At 34.7% G+C, this 18380-nt stretch overlaps 1 protein-coding gene across 1 annotated transcript in view; it reads left to right on the top strand.

Annotated features, from left to right (window-relative positions):
- Positions 1–18380, top strand: part of ITPR2 (inositol 1,4,5-trisphosphate receptor type 2) — a 438944-nt gene that overhangs the window by 211948 nt on the left and 208616 nt on the right. The window contains exons 33-34 of the mRNA XM_090272941.1: positions 5758–5886; positions 7441–7561. Of these exons, the coding sequence (XP_090129067.1) occupies positions 5758–5886; positions 7441–7561 (250 nt within the window). The remainder of the gene's footprint in view (positions 1–5757; positions 5887–7440; positions 7562–18380) is intronic.

Genomic DNA, 18380 nt, shown 5'->3' with positions numbered 1-18380 from the left:
CCAGATTGTTTTGATTATAGTGGACTTTTAGTATAGTTTGATATCAGGTATTGTGGATCTCTCCAACTTTGTTCTTCTTAAGGTTGCAGTTCCATATAAATTTTTGAAGTATTTGTTCTAGTTCTGTGAAATATACCATTGATATTTTAATAGAAGTTGTGTTGAATCTATGGAAAGCTTTGGTTAGTATAGACATTTTAATGATGTTAATTCTTCCAATCCATGAACATGGTATGTGCTTCCATTTATTTGTATCTTTCTTTATTTCTTTCTTCAGTGTTATATAGTTTTGCGAGTACAGGTCTTTTACTTCCTTGGTTAAATTTATTCCTAGGGACTTTATTTTTTTGTTGTTGCTATAGTAAATCGGATTTTTTTCTTAGTTTCTCTTTGTGATAGTTCATTTTTGGTGTACAGAAATGCTATTGATTTCTGAATAGTGACTTTGTATCCTGCTACTTTGCTGAATTCCCTTGTTAGGTTGAGTAATTTTTTTTGGTGGAGCCTATATGGTTTTCTATCTACACTATCATGTTGTCTGAAAATAAAGACAGTTTTACTTTCTCCTTTCCAATTTGAATGCCTTTTATTTTTTCTTCTTGTCTAATCACTGTGACTAGGACTCCCAGTACTATGTTGAATAAGAATGGTGAAATCGGGTACCCTTGTCTTGTTCCTGATCTTAAGGGAAGCACTTTCAGTGCCAACATCATACTTGTGCCATTGAGTATGATATTGGCAGTAAGTTTTTCATATATGGCCTTTATTATATTGAGGTATGCTCCCTCTATTCCCACTTTGCTAATTGTTTTTATCATAAATGGGTGTTGGACTTTATTAAATGCTTTTTCTGCAACTATTGATATGATCATGTGATTTTTGTCTTTTATTTTGTTTATGTGATGTATCACATTATTGATTTGTGAGTATTGGACTATCTTTGCATCCCTGGAATAAATCCCATTTGACCATGGTGTGTGATCTTTTTAATGTATTGTTGGATCCAGTTTGCTAGTATTTTGTTGAGGATTTTAGTATCTATATTCATCAGAGATATTGACATATAATTTTCTTTCTATGCTCTGTCTTTATCTGATTTTAGGAGTAAGATAATACTGGCCTTGTAAAAAGAGTTGGGGACTCTTCCCTCTTCTTGAATGATTTGGAATAGTTTGAGAAGAATAGGTGTTATTTCTTTGAATGTTTGATAAAATTCTCCTGTGAAGCCATCTGGTCCAGGATTTTTGTGTGTTGGTAGTTTTTTGATTACTGCTTCATTTTTGCTAATTGTTATTGGTCTATTCAGGTTTTCTGCTTCTTTCTGATTCAATTTTGGAAGATTGTATGTTTCTAGAAATTTATCCATTTCACCCAGGTTGTGCAATTTCTTGGCAAATAATTTTTCATAGTAATTTCTTAAAATTTTTATATTTCTGTGGTATCAGTTGTTACTTCTCTTTCATTTCTGATCTTATTTGGGTTCTCTCTCTATTTTTGTTGATGATTCTGGTTAATGGTTTGTCATTTTTCTTTACCTTTTCAAAGAACCTTTGAATTGTTTTTTTAGGCTCTATGTCATTAAATACTGTTCTGATCTTGCTTATTTATTTCCTTCTCTCCACTCTGGGATTTGTTTGTTGTTGTTCCTCTAGTTGTTTTAGATGTAGGGTTAGGTTGTTTATATGAGACTTTATTTTCCTTAGGTAGGTCTGTTTTGCTATGAACTTCCTTCTCAGGACTGCCTTTGCTGTGCCTCCTAGGTTTTGGGTTGTTGTGTGTTCATTTTCATTTGTTTCCAGATACTTTTGATTTCTTCCTTGATCTCAGTGTTAACTCATTCATTATTTAATAACATATTATTCAGCCTCCATGTATTTGAAAGTTTTTGTTTTTTTCTTGAGGTTAGTTTCTATTTTCAAGCCCTTGTGGTCCAAGAAGATGCTTGATATGATTTCAGTTTTCTTGAATTTGTTAGTACAGGCCTTGTACAATAAAGATATTAACCATTAGTAGGGAAGCAATTGATGATTTCCATGATTGAGCAAACTCTTTCCATAAAGAGCAAGACAGTTAATGTTTCAACTTTCAGGCCACTATCACAACTGTTACAACAATCTGTAATGGGCAAGGAGCCATAGATAAGATATAAATGAATGGATATGACTAGATTTGACCTGTGGGCTGTAGTTTGCATTCCCCTGGATTGTTAAATTAATAATGTAAACTTCATTAGGGTAGTAATTTTTATATATTTTGTTCAACGATGGATAACAAGTAAATACAGACTGGGGCAAAAGTAGGTTTACAGTTGTTTATATAGAAATATATGACAATAATTAATAATAATAATTCAAGAATAAACACTGTGTTTTGCATATTCACAAGTGTAAATCACTTTTGCCCCACCCTGTAAAACATTTGTGGAATAGAATTTGTATTCCTTGGTCTATAAATATGCCATGTCACTTCAGATACTTAAAAAAATTTTTTTTTACTGTCTATAGGCAATCCAGAAATGATCCTTAGGATTTGTATTCCTTGGTCTGTACTGGCACTAGAGCTGCCCTATCCTGTTGAGTAGTGACATGCTACATTTACATTTACATTTTGATTAGGTAAAATTAAATAAAATAAAAATTCCAGTTCCTCAGAGCACCAGCCACATTTCAAGTGCTCAGAGAGTACATGCATCTATCTAGTGGTTACTGTCCTGGACGTCATAGAGACAGAAGATTTCCATCACTGCAGAAAGTCCTGTTGGAGCACTACTCTAGCGTATGATAACTTATTTAACCCAGTCTGTTGTTTTTGGCAGAGTAGCAGTTATTTTTAGAGCCGAAGAGACAAGAGCCATCCTATAGGCAAGGGAAGAAATGTAAGGCATAATTACATCTCGAAATTTCACTTAATATTTGTTTTTTCAATAAATGATTTTAAATTTCTACTGTGTGCAGAGGTGCTCATTGTGTGCAGTGGTGAGCAAGTCAGACTAGTTCCTGGTATCCTGGGGCTTATAGTCTACTGTTAGGGACAGATTTTTACTTGCTCTTTTTCTAGAAACCTCCATGGCTGTTTCCTCACTTCCTTCAGTTCTTGGTTAAAATGTCGCCTCATGCAGAGACCTCCCCCAAACAATTTAAATGAAACAGTAATCTTTGACCACACCCTCTCCTCCTGCAGCATTCCCAATACTGCTTGCCCTTCTTTACTTTTCTCTACAGTCTATAGTTTGCTCCGCTTTTACCACTTATTTATATATTTATTAATTTGTCTATTGTATGTTTTTTCTGATTAGAATAAGGGCCTAATAGAGTAGGGACTTTATTTACTCCTAAACCAATATTAGGTTTTAATAATTTATGTCCCTAAGGGAAAGTCCATCACATTTGACAAACCTATAGTAAAATTATCTGGAAGTAGGAGACGGAAAATATTTTAAAATGTGAATTTATTTTTTCTTGGGAAAGGTGAATTTGTTTTTCAACTTGTGAAACAAATTACAAATTATAATCATTTCATTCTTACAGAGTTGGATTAAAATACTTAAAAATGATGGCACATGGCATGGAGCAGAAATACGGGTGAAGATTTAAATAATGACTAGTGACATACTATACAGCAAATGTTAAATAGCCTAAGAATGAGGCAAGAAATCACAATTCAGTGAATGTTTGGAGGACAGCTGGACATCAGTATGGCAAAAAAATTAACCAATGTAGAAATCAGGTCTTCTCTAGCAGTATCCAGATAGCTTAAGAGTTAACTAGGAGGCAAGATGTGTGTAGAGCTGATAGAAGGACTTCAGTAAAAAACTAGAACAAAAAATATAGAATGTCCTTTTCTTTTGTAGGGTATTTTCTTCTTTATATTAAATAAGTGGAGGTGATCTAAATGAAAAATAGTACTTAAATGCTAAGATTTGTTTTACTCAGACTTTATAGAATCATCTCTTACATTCTCCTTAATTTCTATTTCTAATGATAATGTATCCAAATTATACAAACTTTAAAAATAATTACACTTTATTTATATTGTGATGAAGATATATTCAAATTATGTGCTCTTTAAAGTTATTACAATTGAACATTAATCAGAAATAATTCTTGATTTATAGTTATAGATTTAGTGGTTGTGCTGAAATGAAGGCAAACATATATTCAGTGTAATAAACATATAATAATTTACAAATTGTGTCTTATTTTATTGCTCAAAACTTTGCCAGCTCATCAACAGAATATCCTTGTCTGTACAATAATAATTTATTTCATTTTTCTGACATTTGGCTACTTTATTTAAGAAAAAAAAATTTAAACCTAGACTTTATTACCCAGGATTTTGAGGGAAGCCTTTATCTAGAATGAAATCACATTTATTAATCCATTGACTAAAGCAAATCCTATTGGCTCTTCAGCAAGTGTGTATTTGTAGGTAATGCTGTGTGACACTACAATAGCTCTGGAGAGCACCACACAATTCTTTGAAATGTCACTGGATCAGGAAGAGGGTTATTTGGGCTGGTTATGGCAGAATTGCTCTGCTACTTACTCCACTTTAATATATTTTTATCTTACAAATCAGAAAATTTCACTATAAAAGCAAGTGCTGGAAAGATACTAAATGTAATAAATCCTACTTCATATCCATCATGGGAAAATCAATTTTATATTAGTTCTGGAACCACATTAAATTTTAGTTCTTGGTTAGATGTTCCACAAATATAGCCTAACCCAAAGTTAACCTAAAACAAAATAATAGTCCTTTCTATTCTTCCATTTTAAAAATTAACTGATTCATTCATTTTACAACATTTATTGAATGTCTTGTTATGCCACATGCTATGTTACAAGCTGGACTGATAATGAAAAGATTATGTAATTTGACATAATTTATTTCCTTTAATTGCACTGTTCCCTACAATAATTCTATGAAATTACTTGTGATAGAACCTTGTCAGATAGAAGTCATTTGACAGATAAGGAAAAAGTGAATTGCCCCGATGGTAATTAACTTGGAAGCTCTTTCTACCTCCATTCGGCAAATACAGTTATTTTCCAAACCAAAACATTGGGAAACATGGTTTGAGAAGGGAATATTTCTCTTTTGTACATTTATTTGTGTAAAAGTTTTTAAAGCTATATTACACTAAGTTACATTTACTTCTTCTTTTGATTAATCACCTTACTGAAACATCTGGAACATATGGCCACCATAATATTTACCCACCATAATTTTGTGAATACTTACTTTCTTACTCTGCCCAGTTTTTCCACACTGTGTGCTCTCCCCCTCCGCCTTCTTTTTATCGCTCCGCTTCTTGCCTGTTCATCACCCATGTTTTCTTTATTTCATTTGTGTTTAATCATGCATCTTAGCTTTTGAAATTTGCCCTGACGTACTTGGAAGTTGACAGTTTGTTTAGCAAAATTATCAATTAAATCCCATGTAAAGATCAGAGTTTGTGTTCTTGTCTGATTTTTCCTCAGCTCTGGTATGGTCTCTCTTTGCTTTGCCTACCCTGAGAAGCAAACCCACAAATTCACACGCCCATGCTTCCCAGATCAAAATGTGGATTAAAAAGTCAAGATTATTTTAGCTTTCTGTTTTGCTTTGTATTATAAGTGAAGATGTATACAGCTATAAACCACCATTTCAAAAGCAGAAGAAATGTTATAAACAACCATTTCTGGACAATTTTTAGAACGTCCCAGTTATTACTCAAAGATGTGATAGAATGTGTCATTTTATTTTTACCACCAGGTTTGCAACACAACCACAGACAGGAAACACGCAGACATTTTCCTGGAGAAGTGCGTTACTGAGTCCATAATGAACATAGTGAGCGGCTTCTTTAACTCTCCTTTTTCAGACAACAGTACCAGCCTCCAGGTAACTTAAACAAACAAATGCAAAAGCTTTCTTTCACACAGAGTTTACTTACTGTAGTTGAGTAGGGAAAAACTTTAATCTGATAAAGAAGACATTTTCTATATTTCTGAAGATTACTCTTTTCTCATATTAATTACTGTTTATTTTCCTTTCTGAGTGTACCAAACTTTATTTCAAATAAAGACGCCCGATCTTCAAGTTAAGTTAAATTATTCTTGCTCTCTCTACGCATAATAGGAAATTTCATATTGTGTATTGACTGTTTGCTGAATGGTGAACTAAATTAAATAATTCTTTAAATGGACAGGCATTTTGACACAGTGATTCTACTTCAGTAATTTATCCTGAAAGAATTAGCAGGATTTTATATAGCAAAATTTTCATTAAAGTATTTATAAAGGTAAAAATTAACATCTACCACAAATAGGGGAATAGCTAAATAAATTACAGTGTATCTGTAATATGGCTTACTAAAAATTGTTTTAAAAGAAATATTAATGATTATGAAAATGATCATGATGTAAAAGCGAGTGAAACAGGCTACAGAATTGCCTTATAGTGTCACCCAAGTTTACATGCATATAGACATGGAAGAACTCAGCTAAGTAAGTACAGTATTCCCTCACTTATCACGGGTATTACCTTCTAGACGCCCCCCCTATAGGCGAAAATCTGCGAAGTAGGAACCTTACATTTATTTTAGTATTTATATATATTTTAAGGCTTTATAAACCCTTCCTACACATTTATAAACTGTTCCCAGTCCCTTATTAACCTTTCCCACTCCCTTATTAACCTTTTCCACACTTTTATAAACACTACTTATGTTCTTAAACATATTCTACACTCTTAAACCTACATAACTTTAACAACATGTGTACACAGTACTGCAAAATCCCGTGATATAGTGAAAAACCTGTGATAAATAATTAAATATAATATTTTTTAAAATCCTGCTATACAGTGAGGCTGCGATAAGTGAACCGCAATATAGAGAGGGACTACTGTATCTTCAAAATTTTGATACTGATTATCTTTATGTAGTAGGATTATTGGTGATTTTCATTTCTATAGTTTCCAAATATTTTACAATGTTTGGGTATTGCTCTTATAAAAATATTATTTCAGTTATACTTTCTTTAGGAAAAACTTTAAAACAGTTCAATAGAACCATTTCAAAATTGTTGTTTCCTCTGCTTACCCATTATGTGAAACCAAAACATGCAATCAATCAATCAAATAAATCCAGAACACCTTCTCTCTATTTATACTGCTAAATAAACCAGATATTATAAAAAATATACTTACATTCATGTCATTGACTTCAAGAAATGCCATATTATTTCTAATTAAGAATATAGTTAAAATACAAATAATTGATTTGTCATGAAGTTGGTACATAATAAATATTTTTTGAATGACTATGCATTAAATAGCTCTGAAACTAAAAGGTGGTATTGTGTTTTATTTTGATGAGTCTTTTTGATAATGCATAGATGCTATATCAGGTGTGTTAATGGGTTAGTGGCCTATTGGCCTTCTTTCTGTTTTCAGACACATCAGCCAGTTTTCATTCAGCTGCTGCAATCTGCCTTCAGAATTTACAATTGCACCTGGCCAAATCCAGCACAGAAAGCCTCAGTGGAGTCCTGTATTAGAACTTTGGCTGAAGTGGGTAAGTCAGACTGTTAGATTTTACTTATTTTACATTTTGTTAAAGAAATCAGCCTTTTGGCTAATAGGGAATACAAGCGGCTTTTCAGTTCACAACTTAATAAGAAAGCGGGTATAGTTTCTGCAAAGGTGAGCAGCAATGATCAGCAAACAATTCTGAGTATTACATAATTTGGGGGAGTAGAATATAATTATTGTATTTCTTTAAAAATATTTAAAAATGTATTTATTTTATTAATTGTTCTATTTCTAAATTTAAATGTAATGTTGCATATGTCATTTTAAGCCAGCTCAGTGAGATTTTATAAGAATGGGTTTAGTTTAACTATCTCATATTTCATTCTTGACTTATCTATTGAGTAGCCTGACTTACTAATACCTTCATATGGTGGTTGGACTATTTGAGGGTGTTTTAGTTTTCTAATTTTGTTTGAAATCCATCAGTATTTATTGAGGGTTTATTATATGTAAAAAGCTTCAGAAATTATAAATGGCATAGATTAGTAACTTCTAGAAAGAATTTCTTATAAATTTCTCTCTTTTTTCCTTTATTTTTTTTTAAGTTAATTAGGGCCACTCTATGGGTGACAGAGCGAAGGAGGAAAAAGAAATACAGACTTGGCTAGACTTAAAATTGGAGGAGCTTGACCGTTCTCTCTCTAAGGGGGATCCTGAGGCACTGGGAAGGGCAGCTTATAGTGTGTGCCATTACTGCTGACATTTGTTGAGCACTTACCATGTGCCGTGCTAAGCAATTTACATTTATTATCTTATTTAATCCTTAGATAGCTTATTGATTATTTATGTTTTGCAATTGTAGAAGCAGAATTATCTAGATAAGGTAACTTGGCTAGGGTTATATGTGCTCAGTAAATATTTGATAAGTGAATAAATGGTTTAACTAATTAATGACCATTTTACATTGTTTTAAGTTTTTTCCCCATACCTAAGTGTTACAAAATGTAATGACTACTTAACTTTAAGTAGAATGAATTAAAAAAAAAAAAAAACAGTTATAACCCAAGAGGATCAATTGAAAATTATTAGAACTAAGTAGTTAATAAGGCTTATCTAGGTGATTAATTATAAATAAGTATTAAGCTTGATAGCTTTTTGTATAAGAAAAAAGAATGCACTGTGAAAAATATATCATTCACAATAACAATAAAAATATTAAATACTTAGGGGAAAGCTTAAGAAATATAAGAGAATATATTATAGTACTATGTTGAGGGATAGAAAAGGTTTTAATAAATGGAGAGATATACTATTCCTGGATTGAAAAACTCAGCTTGTAAGTGTGCTGGAACATTGCTGGAGGCAAAAATGACAAAACCGACTTTGGAGACATCATGAGAGGGCAGGGTCCTTTGGAAAAGACGATGATGCTGGGAAAAGGAGGAGTTAGCAGGAAAAGAGGAAGACCAAACCCCAGATGGGTTGACTCCATAAAAGAAGCCATTGGTATAAGTCTACAGAGCTAATCAGGGCTATTTTGGACGGGACACTGTGGATATGACCTATCCGTAGAGTGGCCGTTGGAGCCGACTCAGTGGCCTGTAACACACAAGCATGCTGGTTTTCCTTAAACTAATAACTTCGATGCTTCCAAACCTAGGACCCCTTCCTCCCACACAGCTCACTGGGCTTAGGCCACCCATGTAGGGCCACACCCCACAGGGATGCGTCCTCCGGCAGGCTGGCTTCTGACCCCCTCCCAGGGGGGCTCCCATGACCGGAGTCAGGATGCTTGCTGCTCTGAGAGCCATCACCTAGCCTGGCCTCTGTGCGTGGTCTCTCAGTCACAGGAACATCTTCAGCACCTTTGACACCGTGCCAGGAGTGTCACCCTGACACTCCTTCAATGTGGGTGCCCTCCTCACCCTACTCATGTTTGGACTCTGCACTCCAGGCAGGCTTCCACACAGGCACGTTCACTGCTCTGTTAGCTCCTGCACCCTGGACCACCTCCTCTCCTAGTGTGCTCCTTGCCCAGTGCTGACACTGAGCTTGGATCTTTCTTCAAGTTTCAGGACTGAGTGGTTCAAAAAGGGAAGGAAAGAAATCAAGGCAGAGGCCATAATATGTGTCAAAAATAAAGAAGGACGTGGAAGAGAACCTAGTTTTTATTTTAAAAAGATACATACAGCAAAATGCCCAGAAGGCTATAAATAAAATATTAACATTGGTTATCTCTGAGTGGGGGAATTACAGATGAATCCGCTCCTGTTGTTCATGCTTCTACATAACTTAAGAGCTTTTAATAATGTACTTTTCAAGTTATAAGAAAACACTATTAAATTTTTTATTTGGATAAAATCAGCTGGGAAATAGACCAACCATTAAAAGACAAAATTCAAAGGAAAAGCAAAGGAATATGATATTTTTTTCCCACGGGAATGCATTGTCTCAGCTGCCACGTATATTTCTATATTTACATTAAGGAAGTCTCCCCTCTTCCTCTTCTTCCTTTTTCTCTCTCCTTCTCCTCTTCCTTTCTTTCCCTCCTCTTCTTCCTCCCTCAGTATTTAGCAAATGCAATGGGGGAAGGCACCAGTTGGCCGTACACAGAACATAGACGGCATGCCATTCACAACATCGAGAAACCAAGATGCAAGGAACTTGGAAGCACAAGTGAGGTTCCATGCTGTGCTTGCTTCTGTGTGCTGACCTCAGGGGCTTTCCTTGAGCAGTCACTTCCTGCGTAGTAGGATAGCAGAGCTTTGGGGATTTAAAATAGTCTCTGAAACTACATTAGTTTAAAGATATCTTTTATTTCTAAGCTCTAAGATTTCACTTTCTGCCATTTTCTCTACCAGCCAAAAACCTTATGATTTAACAGGAAATTTTAGTTACTTTTTGTATTCTATGAAGACCTGTGATGGGAAGTATTGTATGAAATATATTTTTAAAAAATCTCTAAATCTATAATCAAGAGAGGTTTTGAATAGGGATATTTTGGTATAAAATCTCAGTTTCATCTCTGTGAGAAGGCATTTTTCTTTTTTCCTCTTCCGTGTTTTTATTATCCATGTGACTAGTAACAAAGCTCTGGAAATTCTGTTCCTACTGTTCCTCTGCGTTTGTACCTCTCCATAGAGGCCTTGTGTAAGCGCTTATTTCTTCCTTCCTAGACCTGTGTAGGAGTTCAGTGCTCTTTCCTCTCTTTCCTCATTTAAACAAACTGCTACCCGAGTAATCTTGAAGTGAAATTCTACCTGTTACAGCAAGAGAGACCCATCCTTCAGCGGCGTCCCTTTGCCCAACAAAGTAAGGATGGATTGCTCATTGCAACATTAGTGCTTCCACAACACAATCCCTGCTTCCTCCCTTCTGACCTCGCTGCTCACTGGCACTCACACTCCTGCTCTGTGACAGCACACTGAACCATTATGTTCCATGCATTGCTGACACTAGAACTCTTGTCTTTTTCCAGTTTCCACCACTGCCATCTCTCAGCATCTTTTCCATTACTCAGATTCCACCTTAAAAGCCATTCCTGACCCCATATCCACTTGTTGTTTGTCCCTTACATTTTTCTTATCGTCTCCATTTTATTCTAGCTTATATCATCAGAAGTCTGCATCTTATCTCCTCTGTTAGATCTTGAGAGACAATAATTCTAAAGTGCCTGTCCAAATTAACAGACAACACAGGATGGTGATTGCCAAGGAGATTGGGGTGGGCGTGGGAGAAGGAATAAGAGGGACAAATGGTGATGGAAAAATACAATAAAAAAAACTATTAAAAATGCAAAAAAAATTAGTGGAAAAATATTGTCTAGGATGAATAAGGTGAAAAGCAAATTCTACTTTGTGTTGGTTAGACCGCATCTTTTTTTATTGGTGAATACTGACCATGGAAAAACATGTAACCAAAATTAACGGCATTCAGAAGTGAGCATCAATGGTAGTAAAGGGATCTAAACCCATCTTACTGAAGTAGTGATTGAAAACACTTGAAATATTTAGACAAGCAATATCTGAAGGGAACATAATGATTATCTCCCAACATTTGAAGGTAAGAATGGACTTTTACAGCTTCCTAAGAGTCGGTTTTAACTAGTATATGACCATTGCAAGAGACAGATTGTTGTCTCACTGTAAAGAATATCTATTTTCCAATTAACTCTTTTTAAAAAACCTAAGGGTCACATTTAAGTCTTTCCTTTTCCTCACTCCCATTAAACACAAGAGCAGATTCTCTGGGTTCCACTTCCTAAACACATATTTTTTTCTTTGTCTTGTGTGACAAACTTGTCCAAATCCGCCATTGTCTGACATGAATTGCAGACGTCTCTTTACTGAAATCCCTGCCTCCCCTCCTGCCTTGCTCCATAGCAGTTAGAGTGATCTTGAATTGTAAATTAGGTCATATCATTCCCCCGCTTAAAACTCTCCATTGCACTTAAGATTTATATGCCTTACCATGGCTTAGAAAGCCCCTCATCATCTGAGCTCAATATGCTTCTCCTAGTTTCTCACTCTGCCCACAAACTGCTCCACCCACGCTGGTCTTATTTCTGTTTTCTCACCTACAACAGGCATTTTCTCGTCTTAGGGCATTGGCATTCTCAGTTCCCTCCGTTGGAATCCTCTTCTCCCAGATTGTCACGTGCTCAAAAATGAAATGCTCAGTGAGGTGTCCCAGTACATCCCACAGAGTGCCCAGATTCTTTCATCCCTTATCCTATCTTACTTTTTTATTTTCCTCCTAGCTCTTATTGCTATTTGAAAGCATCTTGTTTCCTTGATTCTTTGTTTATTTATTGTTGCTCCTTTGTTGTCTGCCTCTCCCATTATAATGTAAACTATGAAAGTAGGAACTTTGCTTTATTCACTGATTTTTAAGGCCTGAAAATGTCCAGTGCTGAACAAGCAGTTTAATAAGTATTTGTTGACTGATGCACTAGGTTTTGGGGGGATCGTGAAATTTAGGCTTGGGAAGGTTAAATAAGTTGCCCAATTGGTAAGTAGTTGAGTTGGGTTTGAAATCCAGGTTTTAGAGTATGAAGTTCATGCTATACCATGTTACCCCAGAAGTACTATCTTAGGAAGCCCTAACATATGAACCAGAACTATGGCAATTCAGCTTGCTGGGGAAGAATCCGTGTGAAGTTTTATAATTCAGGTGCAAAATCACTTTTGTGTCTCAGCAACTCTTTAAGAATACAAAGAGGCACTAAAAGTGAACACAATTTAAATGTGTAAGAATTGATAATATTAAAGAAAACAAAGTATACACATTTAAGAAAAATATAACAAAATCAAGAGAATAATGTTAGTAAGCAAGTTTTCAGTGCATTTACAAATTGGTAAACATGTTTTTGTAAATACAAATATCTAATGCAGTTACATTTTATATAACACTTTAAAGTTCTCCTAAGTATATTAGTTCAACTCATCTATCATCAAAAACACTTAATTCTTTTAAAATTTGTACATATATATAAAAGGTAGTAAAAATCAGAAAAAGCACTGACTGAATCAGCCCTTAGCTTGCCAAGAGAGTGAGCGTTTATTAGTGGTGGATCCTATGATGTAGACATAATTCTTAGCCCCATTTTGCAGAAGGGCCCACGAAGTTAGTAAGGTTAGGTAACTTACTCAGGGTCCCACAGGCAGGTGGGGACAGAGCCAGGACCTGACCCCCTTTTAGACTGACATGCTAGCAGACATTTGTGATGCTCTGCTATCACAAATGAGTTTAAACAAACATTGCATTGTTTTATACCTTGAAGATACAAGATATGGATGAATGTTAGTGCCCTTGGTCAGTTATTGCTCCTTAGTTTACTCATTTATATAAAATACAACAGTACATGTTAGAAGTACTTTGAGAAAGCCCTGGCCAGTATGGCACAGTTGGTTGGGTGCCATCCCACAAACTGAAAAGTCGCAGGGTCCGTTCCGGTCAGGGTGTGTGCCTGGGTTGTGGCTCTGTGTTCTTTCCCAGGTCAGGGCACTTGCAGAGGGCAGCTAATTGATGCTTCTCTCTCACATCGATGTGTCTCTTCCTCTCTCTATCCCTCCCTTCCCCTCTCTATTAAATAAAAAATAAAAATAAAAACATTTTTAGAAAAGAAGTACTTTGAGAAAAAGCATCCAGGAATGAGTTCCATATTACTTCACTTAAAAAAAAAAAGAATTTTGTCCCACCTGTTTCATAATCTTAAAATCACTTGAGGGATTAGTATTGGGTACTTTGTTGGCAACATAATTTTTTTTTGAAATAGAAATGCTATAAAATATCTTTTACAAATGGTTTGAATTATCAGCATTAATCTTCAAGCCAATTGTTCCTCCCAGATTTGAACATGTATAAAATATTAACCCTTTGAGAAGAGAAATTCAGTCTCTATTAAAACAAACACATCTATTTTCATGTACTTAGGGTATTCTAGTTGATTGTAAGAAGAATTTGACATAATACATTCCTGTAATTATGATTTAAGAAACTTATTACTTAAAAAATTAAGTCAGAATAAGTTACAAGATAGGACAAAATCTTAAAAAGTTTTCCACATATTTACTTACAATAATCCTTTATTATCTGAAAGACATTATTCTAATTGTAGGGGAAATGCAGTCTGTCAAACCATATTTCCTCCCCTGAACGAATTTCTGATACTTCCAGGGTATATAGGACATGTATAGAAATCACAAAGCAGCAAAACTAAGTACCTCATCTGTTATAAAGTTCTAGAGTCTGACTCAGTGCCTAGAATACAGTATATATGCAATGGATATTTACTACATGAATAAAATAAATGGGTAACTACAGATAAATGAATGAATATTCTACTTCTGTCATTGGTTGTATTCTATAGTGTGCCTATCTTCTAATTTATTTAACCCTATTGCTGGATATTTATAGTTTCCAATCATTTTACACATGAGGCAGAAGAAGGTAACTACTTAGGAGTGGAATTTCTGGGTATTTTAATGTTAACAGATACTGTCTTCTGTAGAGATTGTTCAATTTACATGCCACATGCAATGCAGGAGAGTATCTTTCTCCTTGATAATGTTCTCAAATCCTTAGATTTTTGCCAGTCTTATAAGTAAAACATATTACAGTTTTAATGTGTGTCTCTTTCTGTGAATGAAAATAAAAGCTTTCTGAGTGATCGAGTCATTGTTATTTCCTTTACAATGAACTGTCACTTCTTGTAATTTGCTTACTTTTTATAAAGGTTTTTCTTTTTAAAATAATTTGTATAGCCCTTTATCAAATGAACTCATTGTTTATAAGTAACTTTTTTCTTAATTATTCGTCACAGAATTTTTATTTATTTATTTAGGCAGAAACTTATTTTCTTTTAGTTTTTTTACATTCTCTTTTGTCTTCAGAATGTCTTGACCATTCTGGGGTGTTTTTTAAATTGCCATCGAGAATTTTCATGGTTGTGGGCTTTCTGTCTCCTTGTGTTTTTCTTGTGGCTATTTACAATTTTGAGTTATTTGGAATATATTGAGTTGTAAGGTACAGGGCATACAATCAACTTTATTTTTTCCAGATGACTAGTCAGCTGTGCCAATACTTCTTCTTGCATAACCCATAAAATTATATTCTATATTCAGTTTGGGGATTAATTTAGTATAGTTTGAGTGCCAAACGGGAAAGATGCATTTCATATCTTTAATGTTCATCATACTTAAAAACTCTAGTACTTCAGTACAGACTTATCCTGGATATTTTGACATCACACAGAAAAGGTGCCATTCTCTGCCTAGCCCATTACACCTTTCCGGTGCCCCTGCTATTCTCGAGCGCCTGTATAGCAGGGCTTGACAAGCAACCGAGCGTTCTAATTAATGCTTACACTTTCTGTTGCCTCTCTTCCTACCTGCCAGGGCACCCATCACTGTAATATGGGTGCTCTCAGACATTTTGGTCTGGCAGATACCATCAGTAATTTTGTCCAATTAAAAATTTTTACCATAATATGCAATATTTAATGAATAATAATTAGAAATAATTTTGATTACATCTTAAAATGATGGTGAAGACTTGTCATATCCAGAGAGTTTTTCAGGATTTATAAGGCTAATTAGTAGATTAGCCCAATGATCACAGTACCTGTGAATAAAGATAGCTCATTTTAGAGAATCAGCTATCTCTAGGCAAAGTTCTACAAAAGATAAATGCATAATAACAACGTATGCTCTCTCCTTTTAGTTTTTAAGGAACCCGTATGCTTACTCTCAGCAAGGCAGTATCTCAGTTGCATGCTAACTCAGCAGCAGAGTAATAGCATTTCTTTTTTAAACTTGAATGTGACCACTACAGGGCACAGTTGGAGTTAATGCTGCATGCCCGAAGAATGACTAGTTGTAATAAATTCATTAGTTCCTTTTTTTTTTTTTTGAGAGGAAGAGGAGACAGGGAATAACCCATAATTTCAAGAATATATTCTAGTTCTTTTCCTACTCACAATTATTCTCTGCTTTAATTTTAAAACAATATACAGAAAGGCAAATTTGCATTGTCAAACTCTGCTTTCAAATTGGTATTTATAATATTTTGATAGTGCAGAGAATCTATTGCAGGCCATGTTTTTATAGGTATTAATATTTTTGCATTTGCTTGAACAATTTTTATTAGTATCTATGCAGCTGACTCACTTTTTTTAAAACTCAAATTATCTTTTCCCCAATTGAATAGTTTATTTTCCTTAAAAAAAAAAATTTTATCTATGTTTGTTTGTTTATTTATTTATTTTTAGAGAAAGGGGAAAGAGGGAGAGAAACATCACTGTGTGGTTGCCTCTCACTCGTGCCCTCAACTGGGGACCTGACATGCAACCTAGTCATGTGCCCTGCCTGGGAATCGAACCAGCGACACTTGACTCTCAGGCCGACGCTCAATCCAGTGAGCCACAGCAGCCAGGGCTCTGAATAGTTCATTTTCTTTTATTTCCCAGAGATTGTGATATAGCCCTTGGCCAGAGTTTACCTTTGGGCATGAGAAAATAGTATATTTTACCTATATATTGTGCAATTTGTGCTAAGACAGGAGACTAGAACATACCAATTAAAAGTGGTACAGTTTTGAGAAAAACAAAAAACAAAAAATCCCTTCCAACAACATTTGGGATATTGGAGTCTCAGCCCAGTTTGTCCCTGGTGCTGGCCACAGTGGAAGAGTGTCTGCAGCTTACAGGGGCGTCTGGAAATCTGGAAGGTGGGTGAGATTTTTTTGATTTCTGCCATTGGGCTACATTTCCACTGGTTTCATTAGAAAAATATTCACAGAGCACTTCTTTGTGTAGGTTATAGTCAGAGAAACAATATTTATTTGTTGGTTGGTTGTATCTAATGTCCCTGATTCCTAAAGGGGAGATAAATCCCAATTCCCTCTTCCCCATTTGTTTCAATGGTAGTGGAGACTGGTTGTAATATGTTTTGAGCAATATTGAAGATTTATAATTTTTGTTGCTTAGAAAATAGCATATAAGCAGTATTGTCCTCCGACTAGTAATTGTTTAGAGCAAACCGCTTATGTGTGAAGCAGCCAGAAAAGAATGAGAGTCTTGCCAAGATTTGATCACGGTGCAGGATTAAGTATTTATAAAAATATGTGCAGCTTGGCAGTGTCTGTCCTTCAGATGGGACAGGAGAGCAGATGCTCTGCTATGAGTGATAGGCATAAAAGACACATTGCATGCTTTGGAAAAGGGACATTTATAACGAATATGAGGAAAACATTCACTAGGGAACCTAGGCAGTGGTGCAATTGATTGTTTAGGGTTGTCTTAAGGGTGTTATTATTTCCCTAAAACTTCAGCCTGAGCTCTTGTTTAAATTGGTAACTTTTTGTGTTGGTATCTAAAATTGTTTATTTTTAAAGAAGTTTTTAAGTCTCTTTCAGCTTCAGTGTTGCCTACTATTGGTGCTTTCCTTTCACTATGTGAAACAAGCCAGATTTATTCATTCATTCTCATTCTCTGCCCCTCCATTCTTTCCTTCCTATTTTCATTCATTTTTTAAAAAGTGTTGCATTGACTATCTTAACTTGAAATAATATTCTTATATATCCATCTCTTGACTTAGCAGCTCTAAATAACATCTGTATGAAAAATAAAGAAATTAAAATACTGCCTTTATTTTTACCTCTTCTCCCCCACTCTATGTTCTGATTATTGCTTAATAGATTATAGGCTTTACGTTGTTATAATTGTGACTTGCATTCTATTCTAAAATATAATTTGAATTATAATTGTATAATTATAATTTATAGGTTGATAAAGTTTAAAAATAAAATTTCAGAACTTTATAATACCATAATGTGTAAATATTTTTCACAGTATAAATATTAGAGACAAATATAGTGCTGTGATATTGAAACTTTTCTAACCAGAAGAGAATTTTCCAGTCATTAGTATCTAACAGATCTTTCATTTGTTTCTAGTTTTATTCTCTTCTTCATATTTACACACAGTTGCAGTGATTTCTTGAATTCACATTGACATTTGCTTGGATACCTTTCTCATTTTCTGGCGGCAGAAATTTTCATAGGAGTTCAGAGAAAAATTTCTGAGCCTTGCATGTATGCTCAGAAATGTTTTTATTTGGGTATCACATTTGATATTTAGTTTAGATGGGCATGAACTCTTAGGTTCAAAATCTTTGTCCATCTGGTCTTTAAAGCCATTATTCTACTGACTTTTAGCATTCAGTATTGATGATGGGAAGTCTGGTGCCAGTCTGATTTTCTGTAGGAATCTTCTTTTTTCTCTGGACATATTTGCAGTTTTCTCTTTGCTGTTGGCACTTACATTAGTTTTGTAGGGCTGTCCTAACAAATCACCATAACTG

This window comes from Furipterus horrens, unplaced genomic scaffold, assembly GCF_987537825.1.
Source record: "Furipterus horrens unplaced genomic scaffold, mFurHor1.1.pri manual_scaffold_4, whole genome shotgun sequence".
NCBI classification, from domain to species: Eukaryota; Metazoa; Chordata; class Mammalia; order Chiroptera; family Furipteridae; genus Furipterus; species Furipterus horrens.
This window is presented reverse-complemented; position numbering and strand designations above follow the sequence as displayed.